Below are 27,225 nucleotides of genomic sequence, written 5' to 3'. Positions count from 1 at the left end.
TCATACATACTTCATGGGGTGGTCAGGCAAAATAAATCGAAAAAGGGTAGTTCGGCAAGCAACAAATGCAAAAACGTGGTTATCCTTAGTTTAAACGCTCTTCAGCAGACACTTTGGAGGCGCATAGTTTTTGGGGAGGGAAAGAAGAATTTAATTTCAGTTTAAGAAAATTTCAATGCTTTTTGGTATCATGCAACAGCAGGGTTAGATGCATCATTTGTAAACCTCAAAACTTTCCCAATTTTCATTTTAATATAATGTTATATAGTTAGTTATCATTTGTTGATAACAGAATGATGACGACATATGTAGCTTCTCACTTTTTTTTTAAGTTGATACTCATAGAAAATTTGAAAAATCGAGCAATAGATGTAAAAGTTTTTACATTTTTTGATGCCTTAAAAAACTTTACTCTGTATGACGGATTGGCTCAATTATATCACATACAAACTTTATATTACTTTTATTATACTATACTATACCAACACTGTTGAGGGAAAAATATTTTTCGTACAATCACCAAATTTTCTGGGCTGAAATGCATCAAAATGCAAATCAAAGATGTACTTTTTAAATCTCGTTTCTATATAATAAAAAAAGGATTGTTTTGCATCACGCGATTGTTAATTTTAAAAATTCATCCATCCAAAAATTTATTTTTGTGGTTTCAGCTAGTTAAATTTTTTATACGCCCCTTCTTTCTAACCCAAAGCTGGGAAAAATACTCCCAGCACATAAAAACTTTGCCTTAATAAAACCATTTGTAAATAATACAATAGTAGAATTTTTCGTAGTATTCTTTATCCCTAAATGTATGCAGCACAATTATGTTTTTTTTTAAACATTTATGTTTTCTCTCATAAATGTAAAATTTAATTTAAAAAAAAACCAAAAATAACTGCAATAGGTGCTTTACCAGTTATGACATCACAAATATACAAAAAACTATAAATTTCAAACGTATTTGTTTGATTTTTTATTAAAAACAAAGTTTGTTCCAACTTACCCCTTTTTCTTAGTATGGTGAATATTTTATGTTTTTGTTAATTTAAAAATATCTGACGAAATCTTTTTTTTTTCTGACTACGTCAATTTGATATCCCATCAACCTTATTTTTATGTCCAAATATATAAGTTTTTGGATAACCATCTCTCGTGCGAAGCGATGTTCACGAGCTTTTTATAAGAAAAATAAATATTTTTGAACTCTAGGAATCAATTGAACTCATAACGAACATTCTAGAAACAGAATTCTAAAAAAATTGAGAGTTTACGGAAACATTTGATAAAAAAAACACCTCCAAATCACATTTTGTAAAAATCCAAAGTTCAATGACTCACAAAGTATATTTGTTCAAATTTCATGAACTACCTACACAGCAAGAAAAATTCGTGTAATTTTAGATTGAAAACGATGCATCGTTTACAAATTTACATCATCATTACATTGAGCCGTGTAAATTTAGACCATAAACGATGCACGAAAAGAGAACAGCTTACTGTCGTGTAAAAATACACAGCGATGTAAAATTTTAGATATTCCTCGGGATATTTGCAATTTTTATGAAATATTGAAATATTATGAGTCTTGAGAAGAAAACTACACTACAGTTTGCTATTATTAAACATTTATTCAAAAAAAAAAAAAAAACTTAATAGTAAAGAAAAACCAAAGAACCAAAGAATTATGTACGCTATAATTTTAAATTCAATACTTTCCCTAAACTAATTATAAAATAAATTTCTAGCTTAAAGCTGTCATTAAAGCTGCTAAAGAAATCGGAGTTTTGATTCCCCCCGTCAACCCGGAACACCCACCATCACGAGCACCGCCAGGCTGGGGCACGGTAGAATACGAATATATTCATATTTTGCTGATATTTTAACCGCTCACTGGGGAAACCAAACGAAATTTCGTTCCGGACAGTCATGGTCCATTAATCCAGGTCACTGCCGGGTCAGGAGGGATTTTTGCTCACAAATGCCTCGGATTGTTCACGCAAATTCCTCTCCTGGCAATATTCCGGATCCCTGCCAGTGCAACATCTGCCGTCGCTGTAATCTAGAAACAAATAGCTAATTTTTATAACATCATTCGTTTGTATTTTACTTTAGAAATTTACCACTTTAGCTATGTATAGAGATGATTAAGCTGCGTATTGAAACGAAGACGTCCGGTTTCCGAAGAATGATTCGACTGGCAAATGGTATACAAAAAATCAACAAACAAACAATTGCATTCAATTTTAAATCAACAGATATAATTTTACACTGCTTGCGATATAAATTTCATTGGTCGCTTTATTTTTACATCACGGAATGTAAAATTATAGCAAAACAGTTTATTCCTATTCGCTTTTTGAGAACGGACTAAAATTACATCAAAAGGAGTGGAAAATTACATCTCGCGTGAGCTTTCATTACGTCGAATGAAACAGAAACACCGAACCGAGAAAAACGCTTCTGAAATTTAAAGAGTGTTTTTCAAATCCTATTTTTATTCCTGCGCCGATAACCCTTCCAAAAATACGCAAAATTAATGGAAACTAATTGTTTCAGATATTTCACATTATGAATTTAATTTTTTGCAATTTTTAGAGCTATTTTTTAATCATATAGGAACATACGACATATTCAAACATAAATCGTTCATACGTCTGAACACATTCGTCGTTTGAAGGGGAAATTTGTTTCATTCGTCTCTTTTCTTTCGTCCTTTGATTCGTTCAACTTGCACTTACGCCCAAATGTTTCTGATGCAAATACTATGGGAAATTTTCAATTTCCTCGGCGTAGTGGCTGTTTAATAAGTGAAATATCTAGTGTAGCGGAAAATTGGTGAGAAAATGCATAATGAAATGTGTGAATTTGGTGCGCCATTGGTCAAACTAGCTTGCTGCTGCTGATCAACTTTCTGTTGCCGACCAGCTGGAGGGGAAATTTGTCTCATTCGTCCTTTGATTCGTTCAACTTGCACTTACGCCCAAATGTTTCTGAGGCAGTTATCGGTAAATAAAATTTTCAATTTTCTCGGCATAGTGAATGTTAACTTGGTGAGTTGTCGAGTGTAGCGGTAAATTTATTAGTGAATGCGTAATAAAAGTGTGAATCGGGTGATTGGGTGACTAACAGCAGCAGGCTGCTGCCGATCAGCCTGCTGCTGTTAGTTGTTAGGTTTGCTGCTTGAGTATCGATTTAAAAACGCTTGAAAAAAAAAAAAAAAGAATCTGAAATAATGTTCATTGCCAGGTTGATATTCTGATAACCTCTATCTGTATACACTTGTTTGCTCATGGAATCCATAGCGAATGTGCTAGGTTTTTCTTCCTCTGCACATTCGCCGTTTGGAAGAAGGGACGTAAGCAACATTGAAATTGGCAATGAAGGTATTGTTTCATTCGTCACTTTAAAAGTCTTAAATTTTATATGTTAAAAGGGTTTAAATTGATTGTGAGTCTCCGGTGAGCAGCCATACGGTACGGTTCAGTTTTTTCTGTGCGATTCGTGTGTGGTTTTCTCCAGTGCCGTTACTGGTTTTCAATAATTATGCAAAATAGGGCGATCGTATCGATGTGACTTATTAAAGCATAGAATCCATTAGAAGTGCGAAAAATTCATTAAATTTTGTCCGGCCAATGGGACAAATGTTGATTAAAGTGGTTGAATCGAAGGGATGAACGGCAGGAATCGTCGGCGCTGCTCATCGAATTTCATTCTTAACGTGTTCTGTGTGAAAGATGCAGCAGTTTTTAGTGGTTGGACATAATTTTTGGTGTTTTGTATGAATGAGTCGTAGTTCAAAAGTGTTAATAAGTAATTTATGATGAGTCATAGAACACGTTCGAACAGGTTCATTCTGATCGCAGCAAGCGGGGGACGACATCAACAGCAAAAGAGGAATTTGGTGAGAGCGCTCCATTTTCTGTATTATTCTCTCTATCTCTATCCTATTTCAAAAACACATAGCTTCCTTTGAGTTCTCTCTTTTCAATAGCGTTGCAGCGGTGAGTAGTAGAAGCTATGAAAGAAAGTTAATTTTTCTCCGTAGCATTTTATTTGAACCAGAGATGTCTCTAGGAGCCGCTGGTAAGTTATGAGTAGTATCGGTCTTCGTTGCTGACGGAACAACCTTTTTGCCAGATCATCATATCTTTTATCTGGAAATACCATTTCTTTTAAACATTAGATAAATGCAGTAGTTTTTTATCTATTACGAAATGCGCAATGCACAAATAATTTAATAATTTTTATTAAAAATATTTAGTCAACGGTTAAATTTGGTTAAATTGAAAAAAATACCAGGCAATTTAGAAACTGAAGCTGGCCGATATATTGATTTGAGGTTGTGAGGAACTTGAAAATGTAAAAGTCTTGGATGGATAAATTGTTTGGATAGTTAGAAGATTAAGAAATTTGGAATGCTTTGATGTTAATTTTTAGATTGAACTGGACTATTCATAATGAATGAAAAATAATGGTTTCCAGGAAAAAAATTAATATTAGAAACTTGAAATTTGGTAACATTCAATACAAGAATGAGAAATTTTATAATATTTTAACAAATGGAGTGATTCATTTAATTAAATCTCATGTTTTGAAATATTTAACTTTACAACTGAAACCTACGAAATGAAATAAAACTAATGTTCTTTAAAATCAAAATTAAATGAAACTGGAAACTTACATTTCTAGAATATTTGAATGTATTGAGAAAGTATGCATTAGAGTTGAATAATTCTTAAACTTTTGAAGACAAAAATAATAAAATTTCAAGTTAACAACATTTTTAATTATAAAATTGAATTGTTTTATTTATAAAAAGGAAACACTAGCACCTTGCAAGGAAATATTAAAAATTTATAATTGTTGAAAAGTAGGAAATTTAAATTCTTGGATAGCTGGAAATATTGAGTGTAAGAAGCTTGAGAAACTGAACTTTTCGTAAGTATAAAATTTTGGAAGTTTGGATACTTATATTTTTTAAAGATATTCATTTTATTTTGAAAGCTGATCAAATTTTCATAAGTCTATTAACTAATTACGAATACTAAACTAGTTCCATAATCGATGCACTTGGAATGTAAAACTTGGAAATTATATCGTATTATCTTTTAGCGGAGTTTATGTTCTGATCTTTTTGAATGATTTCCAAACGCATCATCAACAAAGACACTTGGATGAGTTTTTGAAATGGCGTCAATCTTTAACTTATTTTTAATATCTGTTATCTAGCATATATATTTACTCTGTTTAAATGCTTTAATCATAATTTTACCTTTCAGATTCGTATCCTTTTTATCAATAAAGAATATATTTTTATTCATAATTTTATATAACTATATGTATTATTCTATTTATTTATTTAAAAATTTCTTATATGTTTATTCTAATATTTTGAGTAATTTTCCTTACCGCCATATATTATTTTTATGCAATTATATATTTTCAGAGGGAATGCATCTGGGGATAACCTAAAGAAATATTGCAAGCGGCACGGGTAGCCGGCCATTGTAGGTTTCTGAGGGTTGGATGCCTTCCTTCGACGAACCATCGGACCGTGGAAGCCCTAGAAGAAATTCGAAGGCCAAGCCACACAGCCATAGGCAGGACCTTGCTACCGATGGGGGAACCATACATACATACATACATAAAAGGGTTTAAATTGATTGTTTTATCAATCACATAGGTAGATAATGTTATAATGAAGCTTTTTTAGTGAATATCTCAGTTTTTCAAATTTTGTTTCATTCGACGTAATGAAAGCTCACGCGAGACATCTCTTTTTGATTATAAAATAGAAAAATAGATCACGCGTGTTTTAGATTCCGTATACTTTTAGGAATTTTTTGCTGTGTACACAGTTATTTTACTCAATTTGGCACATTTTTCTAGAAAATTTGATCTTTGTGAGACATTTTTTCTCGATTTAAAATGTTACGGGTGCGATTGCTTTTGGCAGGTATACATTTAGACCCAAGAATGTATCATTAAACTCATTTTTGAAACCAGAGAAATTCTTCACATTAATTACGAGCGAAACTTGAAACTGAGTACAATAAATTTAGCGTGTACACAGAGAAACGTCAAAAATTTGAGAGCGTGTTTACAAACAACCTGAATTTGATATCAGTAGCAGAATAATATTGAGATTATTAATTGTGATTCTTTCTTTATTCAGTGACGGTAACCTTTTTGTGAAATTATATTCTATCAGGTCAAGAAGAGACCTTCAGGAAAATAAACTAAATAACCGAGAAGCATGACTCGCCACGCCAGAAATTGCACTGCAGGCACCGTTTATACCTATCACGAGAAAAAGAAAGATGCTGCCTCCTCGGGATTCGGCACAGCAACGCATCGGATTGGAAAGGACTCGGTTAAGAATTTTGACTGTTGCTCGCTTACATTGCAGCCCTGCCGGAATCCGGTCATCACGTAAGTTATAGATTTTTAGCTTGCGTTATGATATATGATTTATTAAAAACCTTTTTTTGTACGGAATTTTCATCCACTGGGATATGATTTATCCTTAAAATCGGGATGAATAAGCCATTGAAGCTTAAAATCTCTAGAGAAAAAAAATCATTCCTAGAATTAGAAAACCCTTTGAATCAGTTGCTACTAGAATAATTTTTTTTCTACTCTTTTGTTTTATCTATTAAACTAACGATGGATTATCATTCATTTGATATGATTTTCAAATTAAACTCACCAAAATGCTATAACAATATAATCATTTTACATCTACGTAGTCTATTAGTAAAAAACTTTGAATTTCATTCTTTATTTGTAGTAAGGATGGTTATTTGTTCGACAAGGAAGCAATTCTTACCTACATTATTACAAAGAAAACCGAGTATACCAGAAAAATGAAGGAATACGAGAAACAGGTAAAGCAGGAAGAGGAGGATCAGGCCGAAAAGGCCAATGAGGAAACCAAAAAACAAGTGGATAAGTTCATATCCATCGAGAAAAATATCGTCAGCACCAAGAGCTCCAAACCGATCGAGGAACAACCGAGCACCAGCGGTGCAATTTCCAACGTTTCTCTCGGCAAACGTAAGGAACTGCCTGCCTTTTGGGTTCCCTCTCAGACGCCAGCGGCCAAGATTGCTAAACTGGATAAGCCGGACAGCAAAATCTACTGTCCCGTTTCAGGTAAACCTCTGAAGGCGAAGGATTTATTGGAAGTAAAATTCACTCTGGTAAAAGATCCTTCGGATAAGAAGTCGCTGATTGCAAAGGAAAACCGTTACATGTGCGCGGTAACGCATGACATTTTGAACAATTCCGTTCCTTGTGCGGTTTTGAAAACAACGTAAGTTTCTGATTCTTGAAAAAAAAAAAACAATTTCCTGAAGTAATTTTGTAATTCTTAATTTTGTTTTCATAAAAAAAACAGGGGCGACGTTGTTACCATCGAATGTGTCGAAAAAATCATCAAAAAGGACATGATACATCCATTGACCAATGATAAATTGCAAGAATCTGACATCATTCCGTTGCAGAGGGTTCGTAGAATTTAAATTGTACAATAATTTTATATCACATTAATCACATCTTGGTTTTACAGGGAGGAACTGGCTTTTCGACTACCAATGAAAGCCTGGAGGCAAAACATGAACGACCAGCGCTACAGTGCTAAATAATTAGTTTTAATTATATTTAAGTAACAAGAGAAATAAATCCTATTATTCCTGAATTTGAAATATAATATAAACATTTAAAATATCACTACTGTATGTATGTATGTATGTATCATCCATCCAACGACCCCCTGAGCTGGCAGGTATGTTATGCAAAAGAGCCAATGTTAATCTATTTGATTAACATTGTCCAATCGCGGGTGCTGGTGGTGTTAGCTCTATTGAAATTCCAGTAACCCATTTCAGAATGGCAACTGCACATCCCGAGGCTACTTTCATTGCCAATAAGCCCCGCCCAATCATAGCTGCATGACCAATTGGGTCATGTAATTATGATTTGACTTTCCATCTTTTATTGTTGACATATCCAGATACAAATTAAATATAATTGTCTAACTATATAGAATTGGCACCCTAATATGTCCAATAAAAGATAGACACGTATTTAGTTCATGTTTTTTTCAGTTATAAGTATAAAAATATTGAAAAATTAGTTTACGAAGAATATACGTAAGTGCTGATAAGACCTGCAATAAAAGTAGCGTTATTTATTTTAAAAATAATTGAAAATAAAGTATTGATTGCGAGGTCCATCCATGCTCCGTCACTACCTGTATGGAGTTAAAGGTAAATATTCATGTTCTACGATATCTACGTTTTTTTATTAGGAAATTTGACTTCATCATTCAGCTTTTTTTACATTTTATACTGCCTCTACTCAAGTAAAAAATCTATTACTCAAATACGATATAAAAAAGGTAAGTTGGATTGCTAAAATTTAATGTAACAAGTGAGCATGAGTATACTTTTCCAATTTCAGAAAATCCTAATTAAGCAGTATTTTTTGATACATAATGTGAATTTAAAATATGGTATTAATTCCTAGGATAACTTGTGTTTAATACATGACCGAACAACCTTTTTTTATTCCAAAAAAAAAAAAAAAAAAATAAATAAATAAATAAATAAATAAATAAATAAATAAATAAATAAAAAAAAAAATAAAAAAAAAATAAAAAAAAGAAAAAAATAAATAAATAAAATAAAAAAAAATTTAGAACTAAATTGAAAATTACCCTGTGTAAATGTGATGATTTAGGAACTGGAGTTCGAAGAATAAATTAAAAATGTTCTTCGACACTCATTTTTTAAAATTTTATTTTAAGAGACACTCATTTTAAAATTTTCAACTAACAAAATATCAATTGAAAAGTGTTAAAACTTTTTTTTTGTTGTAAATTTCCTTTAATGGAATTGACACTTGTATTTAAAATGTGAGAGCAGTTACCGTAAACAAAAATCCTAAAGTCAAAATGATGGATAAATCGATGATCTTGTTTTAACACCTAGAATATTGATGTTACAAATAGTTGAAATTTTGTCGTAACGGTAAGACACTACGATTGTTATGTGTAATTTATTCTAGGATATAACGATCATACATGCATAACACCAATAAGATAAAATAGAAAAATCTATCTTTTTGTGACTTTGTACTGTTTTCAGTTTTATTTTAAAACCAGAATTCTTTTTTTTTGTGTTTGAGATTTACCTATAGCCAGTATAAATAAATCATCATGAAATATGTTTACAACAACATTCTTTTTTCGATCTTTGTTCGTCAAACCCGTATGATACCGTATAAACTAAACATCTTATTGTACCATGACTTCTGTAAGATATAGTTTGGATTGGTTTTTAATGAAAGTTATCGTGTGAAGATATTTCAATTTTCAACAATTTACTTTGAAACGTATCCATTTTTTATTAGATTTTAACACTTCTGTTTCTGTTATTTGTTTATCAATTATTGCAAATGTGATATGTACTGTTCCTGTTGTTAATGTTAAACGTAAATTTTTACAACTACCTGACACATCCCCTTCTTGTTTGAAGTTCGTCCCTTAAAAAAAGGTTCCAACCACTTTTCACAATACTTCAGAAGTGCATTGTCTAAGGGCTGAATATATTTTAAAAAAACAACAAAACAAAAAACAAACCACTTACCAGATATGAGTAGCGAGAATACCTACAATGAGTCACGAAAAATGTTTACCCCATTTTCTAGCAGGCAAATCCTTTGAAGCGTGTCGGTGAACAGTCCTTCGTAAATCTATGATCATAGCTGAAACTGAAACTTAATAAAAGATTAAAATATTTATTTCACATATGTTTGTTCAACTTTTTGTTCTACCTCACTTAAATTTGTTTTGTTTTCGATTCGATAAACAAGAAAATACAACCTGACGAAACCAAAGATCATTTTTTTCAGAGTCAGGCAACATTAAACTCAATCGCACTATAATTGAGAAAAGTGAATTTCTTTGTTTTTAATTACATTCTATTTTTCTTTGTTGTTAAGTATAATGATTTAAAATTTAGTGAAATTACTTTAATAATTACAAGGCTTGATATGAAAATCTGCTAGTGAAAAATAAAAAAAAGAGTTTGCCAGTCTCTGCTGACTACACTGTCTTTCAGGTGAAATATTTCCACCCGCAAGCCCATGCAACAAAAAAAATGCATCATTCGCTCTGCTACACTGATAAAAAACCAAATTTGAATTGTAAGTGTAACTATATTGAACTTAATTTGACCCTTATGTTTTTCCAATATATTTAAAATCTACATTAGAACTAATATTTATTGTTTATTCTTACTGAACACACATGATAAGTCTATTCATCCGATTCTTCAATGTTCCTATGAAATGTAATTTTTTTAGAAGAGGAATTCAAAACAAACAAACATTGAATTTTTTTTCCTGTGCATCTTTTCTCTTACCTGGACAGATTTGCTTCAGAGGCATATATCTACACCCAAAATAATAAAGAAATTTTTTCTACGGGATTTTTCACGTAAACTATGATTTTGCTGCATAATATCGATTCTACGTGTGTTTTTAGTAAGCACAGTGTATGAAGGAAGCTCTGGTATTAACTACTTTACTTCAACATAACTGACGCATGAATTTCACGTAAAATCTAAGTGGATGATTAATATCCGTTCTGTTTCATTTGTCTCAGTAAATTCTTATTAGAAAAGGGAGTTGTCAGCCAGCTGATTTCGTTAAGTGTTGTGAATATTTTTGTGTCTGATGATTAAATAAAAATTAGAAGTTTTTAAACCTTTTTCGGGAAATCGAATTGCGAATTAGAACTTAATTGGATTCAGCTTTGCCTTCTTGCGTGAGTGATAATGATGCTTATGACTATGAATAATGATTAAATTTTTGTTTTTCATCTTTTGGCAGTAATGGCTCTGGATGCAAGTTTTCTTTTATTGGACCTGGTGATGAGCGCTCGTTTTTTAGGACTCTCCAGATAGGATGTTCAACAGAACGCCATTAACGCAACAATGGTAAGTTATTTTTCAATATAATAATTATTTTTTTAATGTGATTTTTTTTGCAGGATTCCATAAACCAAGCTGAACTGAAAATGAAATGTTTTGATTGCAGTGTAAGTGAGGAAATATATTCAAAATAAAGTTTTTTAATAGTGAAATTTGGTTTTAGTTCAATCATAATAAATAATGAAGCAAATAAAACGACATAGATTTTATTTCAAAACTGAAAACTTTCTCAGTAGCTTTCACAAACACAACGCGTTGAACCTACTAAAATTTCACGTAAATCACAGGTGAGTCCCATTAAGCACAAATTCCTATAAGGACGCGTTTACATATTGATTTCGTTGCATCTACGTGAAAATCAATTGGATAAAAATTATGTAGTTTTTCACGTAGCCACGAAGTGAAGATTATTTTGGGTGTAATGTTTCTCCTTCATTTTCTATCTACCGAGACCAGGGATGCCAGGTGTTTTGGATGAAAAATCTGGGCAATTTTGAAAAAAAGTCTGTGTGTGTCTGTGCATAAGGAAAATTATAAATTTGGTACTAAACAAGAAATTAAATTTGGCGAATCGTGTGAGCGGGGGGGGGGGGGGGGAGGGGTTTTTTGTGCTATGGTGTTCGGGTTATTTTCGAGTTGATAACTATATAACAAACACTGTTTCCTACCACGTACCATGCCGATCTTATTTAAAAAAATTGGGTCATACCAAAGAATACAAGCCAGATTTTAGTCTAATCTGCCACTTACATATCAAATCTGATACATTAATATTGATTTTATCTGTCAATTTTGAAAGTCTGTAAAATCTGGGCACTCTCAGCAAAAATCTGGGCAAAATCTGTGTCTGACCAATATCTGGACGAAGGGTCAAAAGTCTTGGTTTTACAGACAAATCTGGGCACCTGGCAACCCAGACCGAGACCAACATAAAATTCTTATAACTTACCAAATATTTAACTTCGTGGAAAGATAAAACTGAGAGGTCGAAGAATATGTTTTCTCGCGTTCACTGAGCACTTTTAATATTCCATATCGGTCACATTTCTTAATAAAACTTAAAAATAAAATTCCGCGTGGAACCATAAACCTTTACACACCAGTGCTGCCAGTTACCAGTCCCAACATTTAAAATATCACTACTCATCATATAATATCACTACTATCACATAAAATACCACTACTAGGCGTTTGTTCGGTCAATAGTTGAACACTAGACTGGATTACATTAGACCAAAGAAGTATCAAACGGTTTTGGTTTCCTTTTGGGCCCACTAAATGTGCAAATTTTGGTGGGTCTACAAATTGACATGGGCTGTAGTAAAAAAAAATCAAAGTTTGTATGGCGTCTATTGTACAACATTGTTACATGGGCCCCGAAAAGGCGCAAGATGAGTTCAAGTCCGACCGGGAGACAAGGCAATTTTTTCATATGTTTTTGAACATTATTTCTTATTTGATATATCCCGGAAATTTCATTTCCTCAAAAACTTTCGCTGACAGAATGTTTGAGGTTGTTTTAGAAAAAATACCCAAAGAAATTTCGATCTAAACTAAATCCACGTTATTTAAGTATAAGTTCTGCGGCCTTTAAGAAGGATGTTAAGTGAATTATGTTTAACACCAAAAGTTTTCTCTGATTCTAGAAATTACGAGGTAATTTTTTCAGTTTTGAGTAGCGATTTTCATCCTTGATCCAAAATATGTGTAAAATCCAAATTCTGATATCGACTACGAATGACAACTACAGATTTATTTCTAAAACAATTAGGTAATTCATTAATTCCATAATTTTAAGACATTTGATGAAAACAAATAAAAACACATACAAAATCTAATGAAAGAAGATTTCGAATCACATGATTCCGTACACGTTTAATTTATGTCATTTTTTTTGTTTTCTTCTAATTTAAGCGAATCGAAATATACTGCATGGCGAAGGCATTGCATACCGTCAACGAAAAATGCATAGTATTTCAGTCTTATAAACTACTAGCTGATCCCATACGAACTCCGTTTCGCTTTCAACTTGGAATATGTCATGAACAGTTTGTATGAAATTCAATTGCCAAGCATTTTCCAGATGCACTTCCGAATTATTTGTTAAACAATAATTGTAAAAATGTTGGACGATCACTTTTTCTGTCTGCTACTAAATTTGTAATCAGGAATCAATTGACCGTTTCAAAAAAACCTCCGTGTATAAATTTCGACTCGATCGTTGCATAACAACGCAATTATTGCCGTTCCCTCAAAACTCCCGTGTGCAAATTTTCCAAGCAATCCATTGGATAGTAACTTCAATATTCCTTAAAACTTTGGAAAATTAATTAATATGAACGACCCCTTTTGTCGATCCCTGGCAAAGCATTTGACATCTGAAATTGATTGCCCGTCCCTGAAAACTACCGTGTACAAATTTTCATCACAATCCGATGTATAATAACAATGATATTGCAAAAATATTGAAAGGTTAATATGGATGACCCCCTTGGCCGACCCCTTACACTGAATTCAATACCTGAAATCGATTGTCCATCCCTCAAAACTCTCGTGTAACAATTTTCATCTGAATTCGTTGTAAAATGACGACAATATCGCATTAACAGTGAATAGTTAATATCGACGACCCCTTTAGCCAACCCCTGATTTCAATTTGGATAAGTGAAATCAATTGTTTATCCCTAATAACTTCTATGTGCAAATTTTCATCCCAATCCGATGTATTAAAACGTCAATATCACTAAAATATTGAAAATTTAATATGACGACCCCTTTTGCCGGCCCCTTACATTGAATTTGATACCTCGAATCGATTGCACGTTACTCAAAACTATCGTGTACCAATTTTTATCTGAATACGATGTATAATAACGTCAATATCTCAAAAAACAGCGATATGTTAATATGGACGACCCCTTTGGCTGACCCCTTTGGCTGACCCCTTACACAAAATTTGACACCTCAAATCGAATGCTCGTCTTTCAAAACACTCATGTGCAAATTTTCAACACAATCCGACGAAAAGTAACGTCAATATCGACAAAACAATATTTGTCTTGTATGGACGATCCCCTTCAGAAGGGGTCATCCGAAAATCCGAAAACATTTTTCATCATTTCTGGTCCTAATGAGCATCCATGCCAAATTTCAGACCCTTAGCTCTTAAGACGGCTGAGTCTATAGAGGACAAACAAACAAACAAACATACAGAAATTACTTTTTATATGTATAGATATTAACTTATTTAATTTTATCAAAATTTTTCCATTTAGATAAAAAAAAATGAAGCGAAAATAAATTCATAACCATGCGCTTGTTATGAATTTTACCATATAAGAGCAGAGCTGGAATTTCTTGAAATACATAGTAGATAAATGGTCAATAAAATTCAATCTCAAAACTCTAAATAACCCAACAAAATTTTTTAGGACCGACTTTTTTCGACCTTGGGTCTTCATATGTTATATAAGCACAACAGATTTTAGGCCGGAACAAATATCACCTTCGAAATTTCTAAAAAGCTCGTAGGGGGAATAAATAAAGTTTGAGGTATTTTATGAAAATTTCGGAATGTTTATCAAATATCTGAAAGAGTACAAGAGCAAAAAACAAATTGTGGAGATGGGAGTTTTATTACCTTTTTATGCTTGATTTTATTGAAATTTTCGATAAAAAACTTGATTTGTGGGTTTTGTGCAATGGCATAGTATGCTATTTTATTGTGTACAAGTTTTCATGCAATTTATTCCAATTTATTAGTTTTTTGCTTAATTTTTAATATCTCCCCCTTGCGATGATCCAACTCCGAGAAGGATTTGTGATTTGTTCAGACCTCAGTGGGAAAATTAATATTTTTTTGAACAACATGTTAACTTTTTTAGTTTAACTTTTGAACTTTAAAGGCATCAATGTTAAAGTCTTAAAAAAAATGTTTTCAGCGGACACATTTTAGAGAAAGCTCAAAAACGAATCCTAGTCATTCACAATACAAACATACAATTTTAGAGAAAAAAAAAGAAAAAAAAAATGTCTACGTACATATATAATTTTAAATGGTTAATATTATTTATCAATTAATCAATCAATTATTTGGTAGGTATTTTAAAATCGAAATTCGAATTTGGCCTTAAGTTTAGTCTCAGGGTTCTACTTAGCTCAGGTACAAAGGTCATAATAATTGGGTTTTTAATTCAACTTTGTGGGCGAAATACAAAGAACAAAGTGCAGACTTGAAAAACAAACTTATTTTGAAACAATTCTTAAATTGATTCAGATATTGCCATATGGTTTCAGTTTTAAGATAATAAGTTTCAAACAAAAAAATCCTACTTGTGCAACATAAATCTCCACCAGGAGTCACCCGCCAAAAGGACTGTGTCACCAAACTTAGATTCGATCTGAATGGCGTGGCTGCCGCGTCTTGACTGAAGATGACCGTTGGACTGCCCGAATCAACTCTCGCGGGAATGCGTGCTGTGCGTCGCACTTACTCACACATTTGCACTGTATCAATCAAACCGCTCGAGTCATCTCTCGCGGGAATGCACGCTCACAAGCACAAGTCTTGACTGAGAGGAATCCACCGAGTCCTCTCAAGGGGTAAGCAGTGGCGTTCCTCTATTATTGTGATAGTGCCCCACACATCTTCCTTCTTCTCGGATAAAATTAACAGAAAGGAAAAAAACGTGAGCAAAATTTCTACAATTTTCTTTTCGCATCACAAGCAGTATGTGAAAAAAAGAAAGTCTACCTACATATCGAGGATTGCAGCGAATATTTTCCATTTGAAAACCTCGCCTCTTTGCACACTTGTTTTTGATAGAGACGTCTAAAATAAATTCCGAATGGATTCCATCTCTTAGTCATCATGAGCGCATGTAGCTTTGGGGCAAAGAAAACCAAGAAGGTATCGATGGGCACTCTCTCTTGGCTTGCTTCCTTCCTTGGTGATGTAAAGAAAGAATTGTTTCTCATGGCCGGATTTGACTGCTTCCTATTGCTCGCTCGTTTGAACTTAAGCAAGAATGAGGCTGATCCTCCCGCTCAACGTAGGCTGCCGTGCTGGTTTGAGGTATATATCCTTTTTCAAGCTTAAGTCTGTTCAATGAAGTCTGGTCATGTTGATATGGAATGACAGTTTATCACCTGTCTTTTTTTAATTGATTTCGATCAATTTCTACCAGATCGGAACAAATCCTCCTGCAGATATGGATCAGTTTTCACTAGTTTCAATCGATTTCAACTTGCTTCATTGAACAACGACCTGATCAGTTTCGGCCAAAACATCAGGCTCATTGAACAACTAACAGTTGACATAAACCAGTGGTTACCAATTCCTACTCACGATTGAACGAGGGCTTTTTTCAGATGTTAATCTTTTTCTTTAAATTTGAATAAAAGTATCGTTTACTGAAATCGGTGTAACGCATACATGTTGCTTTCTTATCTGCAGCTGAGATATGTATGTGTTGTTCGATAGCAATACGTTTCCTCAGCTTCCTAAAGCTCGTACGAATGGAATTCCGAACACACACACTACAATAACATGTCCAAAATTTGAGCAAATATACACACGAAGGATTTCCATTTGCCGCGCCAGTGTTGTTTTTTTCAATTTCATGTGCAAGAAATTTATTGTATGAAAATTTATTTAAACATAATTTTTGTACAATAAACACTTGCAGTCGTAAAAGCGGTTCCTTACAACTACTCATTCGGGCCAATTTTTGTGTCTGCTAATAAAACAAATTTGTTTCTGTTGTTTGGATGCAATTTCGTCCCATTTTCGATGATCCATAATATTTTGCAGTATATGCCTTTTTTATTTTTTTTCCTCCCTACGCGTTTTTGACGACATATAATTATCTAAATTTTTTTTGCCGCTTCTTTCGTTTTGTTTTCAATCCAGAATTTTAATTATTATTTTTAAAGCAAAGTTCTGATGCTCCAGCCAACCTTAAAATCCAGCAACGTTGCAATCACAACCATATCGAGTCAAACGAAAACTACGCCCACATTGCATACCAGTACCATATGCTTGTGTTTAAGGTTATCTGTTCCTACATGTACCTACATAACTGTGCAAACCTGTCCGAAGGTCTGCAACCCGGAAGCAACACCGGTGAGCAACCCGATCTCGAACTGCCGAGGAAACTGTGCGCTACTCGGCTAGTACGCTCGCTGGCCGACTGACTGACCGACTGACTCGCTGCACGCTTGTGACGAATGACGCGTATCGGGTTAATCCATTCACACAATAACTACAACCGGCCCATCGTAACATGGTGTGGGTACCTCAGACACGGACACAGACAATTTTTGCCTGTTACGCACAAAGAAGGGGGAAAAAAGAAGCAACTTTCAAAAGTTAAGATTTATCTCTCTTGTGCACATAGGGAACCATTATCTAAAATATTTTATGATTCCGTAAGACGCTCACTTGCCGAGGCATTACCTATTTACTCTTACACTTCATTTGGGTAAAATCTCACACGTCGAAGTAATGCAATAAACAAAGTAACCCTTATCTTTGTATTGCGTCCCCTCTCTCAATGCAGGGCAATTGTACGCATATACACTTATGTGCTACAACAATCGATTTCTTCCAAAGTCGGCTTCGTTTCGTTGTACCAAGATTGCCAGCTTTACAGGTTTTATTTAAGTTTTTTTTTTCACAAGCATCAAAATTATTGATTTTTTCCATTTAAAGATATTTTGTTCTAGTTTCCTAAGGCTTAAGATTCCAAAACTTCGATAATTTGCTGACTCACGACGCCGTTCTTCCTCTTATCTTCTTAGTAGTATTTCTAATTCTTTACACATCTAGCTATTTTCGGATAAGCTATGCTTGAATTTTCCTTAAATGCTTCAATGAAGTGGACCTACAACGACACATTTTTTTAATTTCTCTATCATTTTGTTCCAATTTTCGATTCTCCAATCTCAATATTATTTTCGCTGTCACCTGACAAGAAGTTGGAGTGGTTCTACAAACACTTTATGGTAACTATATTCATAAATAAACTAATAGTTGACCATCTAAAACCCTTTTTCATAATTAGCAATTCTTTCAAACGGCTATTGTTCAATCTCATGTGGTCCTCAATCATGCAACCTTTTTTTCCCATTGCTCTCTCGACTTGCTGCCTTTTTAATTTTGACTTAATTTGTTCTTTCGACACACTTCTTGAAAATTGGCTTTCCTAATGAAGCTATATTATCACCTATACTTCCGACCTAGTTTTTTATCCAACGAGCAATCTGCTTTGAGAGGGTCTCGAGACAGACTATTCCATTTTTAAAGTGGTGCTCACAACACTTTCTTTTTTCCAACACACATTTTTTTTCAGCTGTCTCTTCTACTCGCTGTTCAATTTTCATGCGGTCGTCCAGACTCGCTATTCTTTTTCTCCTGTCCTCCAGACTCGCTGTTTGGTTCGTATGCGGTCCTTCTAATTCGCATTGTCTTTACTTTTTCTCTTTTATTCCAGCTGTCCTCACGACTCGCTGTTCAATATTTATGCGGTCCTCCAGACTCGCAATTCTTTTTTCAGCAGCCCTCCAGGCTCGCTGTTCAATTCCAATGCGGTCCTCCCAACTCGCCTTTTTCCAGCTGTCCTCCCGACTCGCTGTTTAATTCCAATGCGGTCCTCCCAACTCGCATTTTCGTTTCAGCTGTCCTCCCGACTCGCTGTTCAATTCATATGCGGTCCTCCCAACACGCATTCTCAGTCAGCTGTCCTCCCGACACGCTGTTAACCAACTCACTTTTTTTTTATTAAACTGCCTTTCCGACTTACTATCACTACTTTTGGTAACTTTATCAAATTTAACTTCTGGCAACACTTCACGAATTCACTCTCACAAAATGGTTTCCTAGCTTTCGTTTTTTTTTGGTGGGTGACTCCCGATACAGGCTCTTTCTAAATATACATACCGAAGGAAAGCTTGAGAAAAAAAAAATGTGAACAGAACTCAGTCCTGTCGGTCGCCAAAATGTGCAACATAAATCTCCACCAGGAGTCACCCGCCAAAAGGACTGTGTCACCAAACTTAGATTCGATCTGAATGGCGTGGCTGCCGCGTCTTGACTGAAGATGACCGTTGGACTGCCCGAATCAACTCTCGCGGGAATGCGTGCTGTGCGTCGCACTTACTCACACATTTGCACTGTATCAATCAAACCGCTCGAGTCATCTCTCGCGGGAATGCACGCTCACAAGCACAAGTCTTGACTGAGAGGAATCCACCGAGTCCTCTCAAGGGGTAAGCAGTGGCGTTCCTCTATTATTGTGATAGTGCCCCACACACTACTGTTTTTGATAAATGGAATCAAGCTTCTGAGTTTTTTTTAAATATCCAAAACGTGGTATAAGACTCTATCACATTCATTATACTTTATTTGATTTGACCGAACAAGTTTGAAATACTGTTGACGGTGCATAAACGGTGATACTATTCTAAGTGTAATGCGTGATTGGTTTTCTCTGAATACTACTTAAATTTTAAAGCTCTCATAACTGCCTCGAAGGATTAGGAGAAGGAGTTTGATGGGGGTTTGATTCTAGGGATAATGTTTGGAAAAGGAAGGGTGAAGGATCGATTTAGGTGATTACTTAACTGAAAACTGTCCTTAATGGAAAAACAATTATTAGCCAAAAATGGCTTCGAAAATTCACGTTGCGGGTGTTTTTAGGACCAACATATGTTTTTTTCCATGTATATTGGGAGTAAACAAATAAACTTTCCTTATGTATATCGAAGAATAAAAACGGGTTTAAAGATTATCAGGAAAAAGTATAAGAATTCATAAGACACAGTTTCGGGGCAGTTTAAAATTTGGGGGAAAAGATAAATAGGGTGATTTGCCAATCGTTGCACGCTGAGCACATGATTTTGGTTTTTATGCTGTATTTTAGTCATTTCGACCGAATTCACTCGATTTTTTTGCCGATTGCACTCATGCAGTACTGGTCAACCAGATCCAAAAGTTCGAGTGTTCAAAAAAAGTGACATAAAAATTTAAAAAAATCACAGCTTGTCTGTGCCCAATAGTTGCAATTTAATGTCGTACCCAATGTTGGCCGATTTTTTCCAATTGTTGCACATTTTTAATACCTTCTTAAGGTTCAGCCACCATGTGGTCAAAGAGGCTAATATTTGTTAGGGAAGGTTATTATGATAACTTCTAGTTCAAAAGAAATCCAGTGGAGACTGTCCCTGTTGAGGGTGGTTTTCCATATACACAATGGGAAAATTCGGACCCAAAATCGAAACACGAAGCCGCCGTTTGAGAGTCTAAAATTTGAATGAGTGTTCTGGCCCAAATGACAATAATGAGCATAGAATTAAAGTTTGTCCGAATTCCAAGATTATATGGACTGGTTGAAGGAAACACTTCGTAGAAAACTGAAAATCGATTGTGCAAAACCAGAAGACCTGTTGAGTTGCAACCTAGGAGAAAGAGAGAAAAGATTGAAATGTGGGCAATGAAGAGAAAGATTTCCGAAGGCTAGTATGTACGAATTTAAGAAACTATTTGTAGAATGGAGATGGAGAAACATGAACAATTAGTAAATGTATTCGGTAGCTTTATAAACATAGTAATGTAATAAATTGTAAGGAAAACATGGAAATAAAGTTTGGTTTAGTTTAGTTGTAAAAAAAGCATTTATCACACGTGAAATTTCCTCAGCAACTCAAATCTTCCGCTGAATTTAACCAGATCCATCTGAGTGAAGTGTTTTTTGACCTTATTTGCCCATTATGATTTTATTTCCCTACCAACATAAAATTTTCTGTCATTGAAATTCCATAGAATGAACTGAAAAGCATTTAAAACTTTTTTTCAAGTGCCTATCTACTGGTAAAAGGATAAAAGGACGCGATCTGTTTTGTCCCCCTTTACCGCTATTAAGATATCTTTTTCATTAAAGTGGGATTATTTGTAATGAATGTAACCTTTGTGGCACTTCATCAATCTTCAAGCAACATTCATTTCACATTGAAATCTTTTCCAACATTTTTCCGGCTGAAAAACTGTTTTAATCAAATTAAACTTTTTCGAAGTTTTGACTGTTTATTTTTCTGAATAATAAGAGCCAAATAAAGCTTCACTCAAATGTTCTAGTCTAGCTTGATGACAGATTTGAATTTCTGAGAAAATTTCACATGATAAGTAATATTTCGGGTCTTCCAACCTTCGACTTCGAGTTTTTTTTGGGATTTAAACAATATTATTATCAAAAGCAAGAGGTTGACATGAAATACAGTTCTCTAAGATTTGTGTCTCGAAATTTGAGAAACAAGGTTTTTTAGAACAATGGCTGATATGAATAAAGCTCTAGTAATTGCTTTTGCTATTTTCGAGCAGTTTTGTTAGTCAATTTCTTCGAATGGCATGCATATTTTTAATTCGGAGCAGGTTGAAAGTAAATGTTTTACTCAGCTTTTTCATATCTAGCTGAGCAAATGCTTTCAAATGTTGCCATTCAAAAGTTCGAGCAGAGTAAAAGCTATCGAAGCAATTGCTATTTTTTTATTCATACCACCTAATGTTTAGATTCCTTGCATAAAATGTTGAGTTAATGGTCGGGATAAAAGATTTAAAAATAAATCGGATAGAAAGTAGTCCCTCAAAGCCAAAGCAGTTTAAGTGACTTTGGCACTTTTCAGACAGTGCAAATGACCCGATTTTTCAATAGATAGATATGTTTATCAACGACTTTAATAATCCCAAAACTTAGATTTAATATTTAAAGACAGAAAAAATATATTTATGGAAATATGAAGTGTCTTTAAATAAAGGTCGAATTATTGAAAATCAACATTGAGTGCATAAAAAATGAAAATTATGAGTGGAAAACAGTTAATGGGGAACAAAACTACGCCCCACTAGACAAAACATTTTTTTTTTCATTTTTTTTTCACTACCGTTTTCAAGTGAAATTTTTCCCAAAAAAATCGAAAATTGGCTGTTTTTACAACGTATAAAGTGCAGTTTTGTCACATATTGTGGATTTTTCTGCTGGTTCGGTTAACAATTGCCGTCCCTCACAAGCCAAAAACTGATGCGAGGTAGTCACCGGCTCGCCAACAGAAGCAGATTTGTTGCCGTTGTCATCAACACCACCAAGGCCATCGTTATCAAAAGGGTGCTCTTTGTTCGCTCTGAACATACGGGTTTGCGTACCGAGGAGGGCGTTCCGAGGATTCTGGTTCTGATTGCCGTGATCGGGATACAAGGAGGACCCAGCATTTTGCCAGACGTCGCCATCTTCAATCAACGAAGGACGACTACGTGGTGGAGACGGTGCCGGAAACTAAACTGAATAACTCGCTAAGAAGTGCTTGCAAGTAATCTTTAATTTATTCTATTTTTTCACTGTTTCTTGTTTCTATTGTTTCTCTTTATTTATTTTTTGAACATTGACTGCTTCGCTCATATTTTTGAAACGGAAGGCATTCGCGCCCCCGCTCAAAAATATGAGGGAAGGCGGGGGGTTAAAACCGCCAACTGTGGATGATGAGAATGTCATCAAAGAGAATGAAGCTGATGCTGGTCCTTCAGGTATTAATCTTTCTCGGATGGATGATAATTCTGCATCATCCACAGTTGAGAGTAGAGCAACCCGTCTCCGAACCTACACAGATGGTTCAACTTTTACTGGGCCTTGGGTGGTTTTTATCCGGCCCAAAAAAAACGGTAAACAGCTCAACGTGGTACAGATCACCTAAGACCTGGCGAGGTGGACTTCCGTGGCCAGTATATCAAAGGTGCGACCAAATAAATTGCGCGTTGTAGTGGCCAACCGGAAAGCTGCTAATGAAATTTATTTATTTATTAAGTCAAACTATGTAGACTACAATACTTAAAACTACTTAAAACTAATGTAAGCTATTTTGTTGTTCTATGAAGTTGTTTTTGAATGCCTTTTTTAATTGTGTTTTGTTCATCGCTACGTCTATAATTTCACTTTGTAAATTGTATTTGTACATCATTTGATTAATAGGTTGATGTTTTGCATAGTCTTTGTCGTAAAGTTTAATGTAGAACAAATGTTTATTTCTTAATGGACGGGAGGGTGCGTAAAAATTTAGTTTTGAAAGTAATTCAGGACTGTCTATTCTTTGTGTAACAACATCATTTACAAATGCAATTTGGGAAAATTCTCTGCGTTTACTGAGAGGTTCTATATCAATAAGCTTACAACGAGATTCATACGATGGCAGAGGAAAAGTGGTCCAATTTATTTTACGTAGCGCATATAACAAAAATTGTTTTTGAACTGATTCGAGACGTTGCTCGTGAATATTTGAATAAGGATTCCATATGATGCTACAATACTCCAGTATCGAACGAACATAGGATATATAAAGTGATTTTATGGTGTATGGGTCTTGAAAGTGTTTGCTGAAACGTTTTACAAATCCTAGCATGCAATTTGCTTTATTGATGATATTGTTCTGATGTTCTACAAACGTGAGTTTTGAATCCAGTATGACGCCAAGATCCCTTACAATTTTGCATTTTTGTACTGGTTGATTGCCTAATTTTGTTTCAATGATGGGGTAACTTTGCTTTCTGCTAAATGATATAGAGTTGCATTTTTTAACATTCAATTGAAGTAAACTTTTGTTGCACCATTCAAAGAAAACATTGATTTCGTTTTGAAATGTTTCAACATCTTCGGTTGTTTTTATTTTCAGAAATAGTTTAATATCGTCGGCGTATATTAGGTATTCAATCCGTTTTAGAATAAAGGAAATGTCGTTAACGAACAGTATGAAAAGGAGAGGTCCTAAATGAGACCCCTGAGGCACACCAGAGGTCACAGCTACAGATTTAGATAATTCGTTTTGGAAACGAACGATTTGTGTTCGATCAGTTAAATATGATTGTAACCAGGAGAGAAGATTTGGATGAAAGCCAATTTTTTTTAATTTGAAGATTAAAAGGGGTATGTCAATGCGATCAAAGGCTTTGCTAAAGTCGGTATAAATAGCCTCAACATGAAAGCCTTTGCTCATAGAATCGATAACGTATGTAACGAATTCGAGAAGATTTGATGCTGTAGAGCGCCCTTTGAAGAAACCATGTTGTTTACTCGTTATAATATTTTTTACTTGTTGATAAATTTTTTCATTTATTATTGATTCAAAAAGTTTTGGGATGCAAGACAAAATAGCTATTCCTCTATAATTTCGTACATCTGATTTTTTTCCGGACTTGAAAATCGGAGTTAAAAAAGATTTTTTCCAAAATTTGGGTACTTTTCTATAATTTAATGACATATTAAAAAGAATCAGAAGAGGCTCTGTCAATTCGGCCGCCAAGTTTTTAAGAAAACATGGGGGAAGTCCATCAGGCCCTGCTCCTTTGGAAGCATCAAGTTTTCTAAGTCCTTCGGAAACATTATTGTAATCAATTTCATTGACCTGAATGTCACACGCTAAATCTGGAATGATTGAAAAGTATTCCCTATCTCGGTCAGCCTCAGTGAAAGAAGTGTACACTTCTTGAAAAAATGTTGCAAATAAGTTAGAAATTTCCAGTGGATTATTTCCAATGCTTCCGTCAAGTGTCAATTGAGTAGGGAAGTTTGAATTCTTCATCTGCTTTTTAGTATAGCCAAAGAACGCTTTTGGGTTTTGTTTAATTTCTTTTTCAATTTTCTGATTGTATTTTTCAAAAGAACTTTTTATACATGAATTAAGCTGGTTGCATAAATTTATATAATTTTGATGATTTGTAACACTTCTATCACTTCTGTAGACTTTATGAGCTTTTTGCTTCCTATTTTGTAAGTTTTTCAAATCCTTGTTATACCAGACAGGGTGTTTAGAGCTGTAGGACCTTCTTTTAAATTTTGAAGGAACATAACTGTTTATTAGATTAATCATTATGTTATAAAAGGTTTCTACTGTTGTATCAACATTTCCTTCATTCTTCAATACACTTGACCACTCTATATTAATTAGTTCTAGTTTCAATAGTTCGAAGTTTGAATTCTGATAGTCTGGCATTTCCTCGTATTCCCAGTCGCGAGGTTTGGCACAGTTATGGATAAAGAGCGAGTATTCTATCGCTTTGTGAAATGCTTCGTTTTTCCATAGTGGATCAGCCGATTCGTTTACGCAAAAGTCTTCTGTACAGTTAGTAAAAAGTAGATCAAGATAATTATTGTTACTATTTTTAACATGATTTACTTGGTTTAAGCCTAAAATAGAAGCTTTGCCGAAGATTAATTGTAACGTTTCGTTTTCGCCTACGACTGGAAGTAGAATTGCTTCATTGTCATCATCCAAAATAAAGTCAGCGTTGCGTTGATTGAAATCACCATAAATATGTAATTTTGCTTCCGGTTGTTCAGCTAATGTATTTTCAAGAATTTGGAAGAATAATTCAAAATAATGTGAAGTGGCATATTCAGGTGGAAAGTACACGGAAGCAAAAATGTGCATTTCTTTTGCCAATAATGTTTTTACAAAGATAGAATCAAATTCAGTATATGTTTGCGTTGTAATTTCTTCTGAGGGAAAAATAGAATCCAAAGCTACAAGAACGCCGCCACCTGACTTTTTTTTGGACAATGCTAAATTTCTATCGCTGCGGAACACATTAAACCTCGAACCGAAAACTTCTTCACTGTTAACGCTAGCGTCCCAGCTAGTTTCAGTAAAGAGAACAATTTGAAAAGAGGAGCCTAAAAGTTTCAAGCTTATTTCCTTCATTTTTACCGCGCTTCTCATACGGTTCACATTTTGGCAATAAGCTAGAATTTCGATCGAAGATCTAGTACCTACATTGGCACGCGTCGTTGGGGCAGAAAATTATATTGCCCATACATTACCGGGTAATCAAACGCCGTGGGAGCCGTTGGAGCGCGATGGCAGCATGGGGCAGCAAACGGTGTGACGTACGGGTTGGGAAACGGATAGGCAAACGTCGCTTGTGGGGAGACAGGTGGCACTGAAGGCGTCATGTTTCCGTTATGATTCGTTGGCAAATTTGATGGGACGGCAGGTACAGTAATTCTCGGACGTCTTTTACGGCGCGGTGATACTTCAGGCGAAGAATTCGTTGGCAAATTTGGTGGGACGGTGGGTGCAGTAATTATCGGACGTCTATTACGGCGCGGTGACGGCACGGGGCTTGGTGTTCCTCGAACGTTGTCCTTTGGAGGGTTTAAAGTTTCACCCCTTATAAATTGGATACCTCGTTTGCTTCTGCGTTTACTGGGGCTGGCTGGCGGACGCGAAAAAAGGTTTTTGGCCGCCGCAAGAAGCTCTCGATCAGGCGGTAGTGAATAATTCATGTTGTGGGTAGAACGGCTATTGATGTGGGGGTTCATATTATTGTTGTTAATATTACGCGCCTTGCGTTGCCGTCTTTTTTTTGCTCTATCGGCTTTTAGTTGCTGCTTCTTGCGGCGCAACTGTCGATTGTCGTATTCCGTCCAATCGGCTTTCCATACTTTTCTGGTACCCAGAAGGCGCCAACCTGAGACAATTTTTTGACTTATTTGTTGATTCAATTCCTCGGCCAAACACGTTCTTGGTTCAAGCAAAGGGGTGACTGGTTTTGCTGCAACTGCGTCGTGAATCGACCGTAGTTCATCAATCAGGTCCACGTTACTCGATGGGTTTTGGACGGTTGCCCTTAGTGCATTAAGTTCCAAGGCAATGGACTGGAGCGAAGGAGTAAGCTCCTGTTCTAAATTGGAGAAGCAATTTTTGTGCTGCTCCTCCACCATGGACATAAGGCAATTTTGATGGCCTGAGATCATTTCTTCCAGCATTTCGAAGGTTTGCGCCATCTTCTTTTTATGTGCGTCGAAAGTTGACACGTATTGCTCTTTCATAGACGATGAGAGCGTGTCAAATAAATTATCTGCTGACGGAGATGGTCGCATGGCCGCTTTTATCAATGAGGAGAGTTCATTCTTTTGGATACTTATTTGATTCGAGAGTGTATCGATACCCTCAATCAAAGTTTCAATATATGACAATTTTGAAACCTTAGAGCTCAACTTCTCATGTGCCGTATTTTGCAATTTGAGCTGCTCCAATATTTGTGTTTGCTGGGTCATCATTTTTGTATGGTCAATCTGCTCGTTCATTGAAAGTTGGCAGTCATGGCACACCGGGAGCATGAACCGCCTAATCGATTCTTCACAATTCCGCTGCACTCCAATACAGGCAGCATGGTACCTTCGGTGGC

The 27,225-nt window shown here is 34.9% G+C and overlaps 1 protein-coding gene across 1 annotated transcript; it reads left to right on the top strand.

Annotated features, from left to right (window-relative positions):
- The first annotated feature begins 5,791 nt into the window (after window positions 1-5,791).
- On the top strand, window positions 5,792-7,708 carry LOC129755602 (nitric oxide synthase-interacting protein homolog). Its single transcript, XM_055752174.1, has 4 exons — window positions 5,792-6,435; window positions 6,794-7,318; window positions 7,403-7,511; window positions 7,574-7,708. Exons 1-4 carry the CDS (start codon window positions 6,260-6,262, stop codon window positions 7,643-7,645), a joined length of 882 nt encoding a protein of 293 aa, XP_055608149.1. The 5' UTR covers window positions 5,792-6,259; the 3' UTR covers window positions 7,646-7,708.
- Window positions 7,709-27,225: the final 19,517 nt, after the last annotated feature.

The sequence above is a fragment of the Uranotaenia lowii genome, chromosome 3, assembly GCF_029784155.1.
Source record: "Uranotaenia lowii strain MFRU-FL chromosome 3, ASM2978415v1, whole genome shotgun sequence".
Classification (NCBI taxonomy): Eukaryota; Metazoa; Arthropoda; class Insecta; order Diptera; family Culicidae; genus Uranotaenia; species Uranotaenia lowii.
This window is presented reverse-complemented; position numbering and strand designations above follow the sequence as displayed.